At 38.9% G+C, this 5,606-nt stretch overlaps 2 protein-coding genes across 2 annotated transcripts; one reads left to right on the top strand and one right to left on the bottom strand.

The window, feature by feature from the left end:
* Positions 1 to 54: 54 nt before the first annotated feature.
* Positions 55 to 2,978, bottom strand: LOC119828348 (serine/threonine-protein kinase ICK-like). The gene is made up of 4 exons (XM_038350476.1): positions 1,740 to 2,978; positions 1,594 to 1,659; positions 458 to 568; positions 55 to 361 (listed from the first exon to the last, which is right to left on the bottom strand). Exons 1-4 carry the CDS (start codon positions 2,576 to 2,578, stop codon positions 103 to 105), a joined length of 1,275 nt encoding a protein of 424 aa, XP_038206404.1. The 5' UTR covers positions 2,579 to 2,978; the 3' UTR covers positions 55 to 102.
* A 187-nt stretch (positions 2,979 to 3,165) lies between these two features.
* LOC119828248 (tryptophan--tRNA ligase, mitochondrial-like) lies at positions 3,166 to 5,420 on the top strand. The gene is made up of 5 exons (XM_038350351.1): positions 3,166 to 3,470; positions 3,592 to 3,813; positions 4,078 to 4,317; positions 4,470 to 4,614; positions 5,107 to 5,420. The coding sequence occupies exons 1-5, from the start codon at positions 3,384 to 3,386 to the stop codon at positions 5,418 to 5,420; spliced, it is 1,008 nt and encodes a 335-aa protein (XP_038206279.1). The 5' UTR covers positions 3,166 to 3,383.
* Positions 5,421 to 5,606: the final 186 nt, after the last annotated feature.

Here is a 5,606-nt window from a genome sequence, read left to right as displayed (position 1 = left end):
TCTGTGGGGGTGTGGTACTTCCCCGGTGCGAGCTGGCCCAATTCGTGCCGAAGCGTGCTCGACTACCACATTATAAACTATGGTAACCATCATAAATTACATCTATAATTGAATAGTCATACCATGCAAGGAACGGAGCGGGAGTGGGCGAAAAAGAGAAGTATCGATACGGGCGCCTGTTACATAGCGCGTCGTGTTCAGATAGGTAGCTGCGGCGCCCCCCGCGAGCGCGCCGCACGCCCGCCCTCGCGCTTGGCCCGCCTTGGACGCGGGGGCCGCTTGAAGGGGCGCGAGCACGCTGCGCCCGCGCATCTCGCTCACGCCGGCCCGGGAAATGTGAGACGTATGAACAACCTCACCCCTACACGGCAACATTTCTAAATTAATATTTCAACGTAAAGAATAGATAAGTATCTACTATCTTTAATCTACATATTGTTTCCAAATGATGACCAACCCTAAAATGTCTGCGAAACGGTCCTGTGGCGGCAACGTTGCGACGGCAGGTGGATTACAAATATCGTTAGTGTTAGGGACAATATTTTCCGCTTCACCACGAGTACTGCTTCTACAACATTAATTTATTTTAATTAGACCGACATTAAACACAAGTGACATTAAATACAAGTAGAGAAGATAAAAACTTTGGATCAAAATATCATTGTAGCAGTGTTCGTAAACACATAGGTATGCCGGTCTGCTTCTTTGTATGACTCTACCTCTATGTAAAAGTCCAACTTCCTTTTTTAGCGAGACGGAAGCACATTCGCGAAGATGTGTTATAAGAATGCTTTTGGCAGCGTGTCGTTAAACATACAAAAACATTAGACGACCCGTCTGTTATTACTTCAAAAAAATAAACCCGCTGCTAACTGTTTGTTTTTATGTATATTCATAGGTCGAAAACCGTCCCGGTATGGTTTGTATAAAGAAATTGACATAGATGCATGCATACACCGAAAAACATTACCTCAGTGACTTGATACCTTTTTTTTTGTTGCGGCACATATTTAACGATTTCAAAATTTGGCGGCACACAAAGAAAAAGATAAAAAATTATTTACTTACTTCAACACACTGCATAAATATTTTATGACAACATTTTAAATATACGAAATATGCTGCCTGCTGCTGCTGAGGGGTTAATAAGTTTTCAGATTTATAAATTGACATTACATAGACATATTCCTATTGCTATGCACGCCGCTTCATCATAATTTGGCACTAAGAAAACACGCGTTGCAAACCAAATAATAAAAAATAATTAAAAAGAAAAAGATCGCGTCAAGACTCGGCTGCTACAGAAGAACTAAGGAGGTAATGTAGTGATCCTCAACCACTGTGCCGCGGCACTTTTGTGTGTCGCCAAACTTTGCAAATATATAATAATGTTAATAGTATTAAATTATATCGTTTAAAATGAAAAATATTTTTAACATGAATATATATTTAACTAATCAGGTCTTTTATATTGTTGCATAATTATCATAGCTACAAGTTATTATTATTTAAGTCGGTTATAGTCTCGAGAGACGTCTAATCACAGATAACATAATACTATGCCTAATAATACAATAAAAAAACTACTCAAACCTTTTTGAATGTGATATTGGTGGTGGTGGAAGAACTAATGCGGTACCGACTGCAAAATAAGGAAATCTGTAAAATAATTTATAATATGTATTAGGATTCTACTACATATTTCATTTAACTTAATTCTTTATAGCAGTATCATATACCGAAGAGCTTGCACTGCGGTGGGGCGGTCTCGCGGTTGGTAACGAAGTAAGGCAGCCAGCAGAGACACGGCAGCTTGAGAAGCATTCTGTATAATCCGCCCGAGTGGTACGCCGGTGCTTGCGGGAAATCTAAACCTTAAAACTTCAGCGAGAGCATAACCTTCGGGCCACTCTTCACGAGATGGAGTCCCCAATATAGAACAAATTTTATATAACTGATCTATTTCGGAATTGCCTGGAAAAAGGGGTCGACACGTGTAAAGCTCAGCCATAATACATCCCAGAGCCCATAGATCTATCGGCGCACCATATTGAGTATCGTGCAATAGAACTTCCGGCGCACGATACCATCGAGTCGACACATAATCTGTGTATGGCGGTCGAGACCGAACTTCCCTTGCCAGGCCTAGGTCAGCTATTTTGACGAGTTCAGGGCCAGCACATAGTAAATTTTCTGGTTTTAAGTCACGATGAAAAAAGCCATGTCGATGCATATGAGCGAGACCTTGCAGAACTTGGTACAAAATGTTTCGCAATACCGGTTCGGCAAACGGACGTTCTGCATCACGTATGAGTTGGTACAAATTACCACGCATATATTCAAATACAAAATAAAGCGTATCGTTTTCTCTGATTACCTCGCGTAACTTTACGATGTTTGCGTGATTGAGTTTCTTTAGTGATTTGACTTCACGGAGATTCATCGCTTCATCCCAGGAATAATACTTGCGTTTCATTCGCTTGATAGCTACTTTTTCCCCAGTATCTCGGCGTTGCGCTAATGCCACCGATCCATAAGTTCCATCACCGAGTTGCTGTAGCATTACGTAGCGGTTCATAATAAAGTTTATTGTTTTCTTTATGGCCTAAATATTCTGTACACTCACTCATCGGCTTGTACGTGACTATAATTTAAAAGTGAAATAATATTGAGTTGATTGAGTGTATGCACGCAATGCAATCGATGCACATTTTAAAAATCACCGTGATAAACTTAAATATTTTGTGTGCACAATTTTCATTGTTCTATAATATACATTTACTATACTTTATATTTTTTGTAAAGAAGTCTTCTTAATATACATACATACTAGTCTCAAACGAAACGATGATGACAAAAATCGTTGCTATGGTAATCAAGTGGTAATTGAATAAGAATTATGTATGAAATAATGAATTAATTTTACATTTATTATCTCCAAATACTCTCTTTTCTCAAAAAGAAACTACGATCGGGCTAAATGTTGTACCTTAGGAGAGACCTATGTCTAGCAGTGGACGGTAAAAGACTGAAAAGAAATGAACTACTAAACTTCACTAGGAAATAAAAAAGTATTTTTAAACGAAAATTATTCAGTCACGTTGGTTCGCTGACAGACGTCAAGTGTCAAAACACCCATGCAAGAAATAAATTTAAAATTATGAAACTGTACCTAAAAATTAAGATTATAATTAATTATTGAAGCTATATCAATCAAATTAATATAAAGTTTGATCATAATTTATTTTTCGTATTTTGATTATTTTTAACATTCGCGGAATGCTCTCAAAGATTATGTGTTTTCTGTAAACAATTTCAATAAAAAAAGCCGCACTCATATTTATGACCACTATCTCTTCGAGTTTTAGTAGTATCATATTCAAATGAATATCTTAAAAAAGACCTTAAATCCTTGTTTACGAAAACTACATACCGCTCGATTCGTCCATACACAACTTAATGATATAAAGGTTAACAAATAATATCACATCAAAGTTTCTTTTAATAAAAACCTGTTGCAATTAAAGGGAGCAAATGTTTAAGAAGCATTTAATATCTGTCAATAAAATTACAACAGATTGTTAATTTTAGGTCAAACAAGATTATGAACAAAATGCAAAGAATGAAATGGCAACTGAGGTTAAGGAAACTGAAGAGCATTGGCCTAAGAGAATAGTAACTGGTTTGCAGCCTACAGGTACTCTTCATGTCGGCAACTATTTCTCAGCAGTCCAGCGATGTGTTAAGTTACAAAATGAAGGCAATGATGTAATGCTGTTTATAGCCGATTTACATGCATTAACAACTAAACAAGTGAGTATTGTTCTTTGTTTATTATTTGGTATAATTAACATGTATTAATAAATGGAACTAAAATACTTATAAACAAACCTACAGTTTAAATATGCATTATTATTAAGATTTGAATAATTATTTCAGTATTAGATAGCCTATTTATTGAGGAAGACATTAGGTAACTGAGCAATAGGAGAGTGTCTTTGTAGTATTGACTATATGGATTTTTAATGATTTTGCTTTTGTAATTGATGAGAATTCAAATCATTCTATTGAATACAGGATCCATCAGCAATCCAAGAGCGCACACTGGAGCTGACGGCGTGCCTGCTGGCGAGCGGCGTGGACCCGGCGCGCACGGTGCTGTTCGCGCAGTCGGCCGTGCCGCGCCACGCCGAGCTGTGCTGGCTGCTGACCTGCCTCGCCACGCACGCCCGCCTTGCGCATCTGCCACAGTACAAGGAGAAGGCCGCCACTATGAAGGAGGTGCCTCTGGGCCTATTGCTGTATCCGGTCTTACAGGTTGACACTTCTCATTTTATAGCCACTCACTAAGAGTGAAAAATAAATGCTACATTCAAATTCAATTCAAATGATATAAAAAAGGAGGTTACAAATTTTAACTTACATTTACATAATGGAAATGATACCACAACGTGCGCGCCGGTATCCAGGCGGCGGACGTGCTGGTGTACCGCGGCACGCACGTGCCCGTGGGCGTGGACCAGCTGCAGCACCTGCAGGTGGCGGCGCAGCTGGTACGCACGTTCCGCCACCGCTACGGGCCCGCCTTCCCCACGCCGCGAGCACTTCTGCCAGGTGGGTGACACCTTTGTTCAGTTCTTGTACTTTCCTCACTTCCCTACTTATATTGTAAATGTCATCCGTCTCTCTATTCGAAGCTTAAAGCAATATACTCTCGGTGAAACCCCGGGTATATTCTTTTGACTATGCATGTAGAAAGCTAGTATCATTAATTCTGTCACAACGCCAGCTACCAGTTTCCGCTCGCCGCCTTGCTCCAATGAATATTTATATTTTATTTTACTGATTACAGAAACAAACAGTCATTATTTAAAAAGAGTAATGCATAATATAAAACACAATTAATTCTACAGTTGTGATCGAACTATATTTCTTTACTAATTATAGCTCTTACATTACAGATTGGTATTGGTATAAATAATAATAATTATCATGAACGTGAAAGTATAGGATATATGTTTTTACTCTTTCACATAGAGGTTCTTTGGCATAGAGGTAGACTAGACTATAGTCTGAATAAGCACAAAGGCTACTTTCGTATTTCAGAGGATGGCAGTGACCGCATCCGCAGTTTGCGCGATCCGACCAAGAAGATGTCCAAGTCGGACTCGGACCCCAAGTCGCGCATTCTGCTCAGCGACTCGGACGACACCATCGCACTCAAGATCAGAAAAGCGGTCACCGACTTTACGCCGCAGGTTTACGCTCTTGCTTTTTTTCTTTTTGCCATCTCCTTTAATGCCATCCAGAGACATAGAATTGCAACATTAATGTCTAGAGTTGACAAATGTAGAAATAAAATTTTACATAGTCTAGCTGATAGAATTATGACGAGTAGCTCATATGAAGCATGGATATGAATTGTGGCTTGATATAATTTGGTTGTTATTGTAAATTATTATTATTTTTTATGATTATTAATTGTAATACCTGTGAAATATGGGACGCTCATTCTGAAATAAATAAATTTATTATTATTTAGAGTAGTATCTCGCCTTGCGGCGGTGTTGTTAAAAACTCCGGCTGAGTGGCCAGACGGCCGGAGC

Source organism: Zerene cesonia, chromosome 7 (genome assembly GCF_012273895.1).
Source record: "Zerene cesonia ecotype Mississippi chromosome 7, Zerene_cesonia_1.1, whole genome shotgun sequence".
In the NCBI taxonomy this organism is placed as follows: domain Eukaryota; kingdom Metazoa; phylum Arthropoda; class Insecta; order Lepidoptera; family Pieridae; genus Zerene; species Zerene cesonia.
Note: the sequence above shows the minus strand (reverse complement) of the source record. Positions and strands in the feature narration are given on the sequence as shown.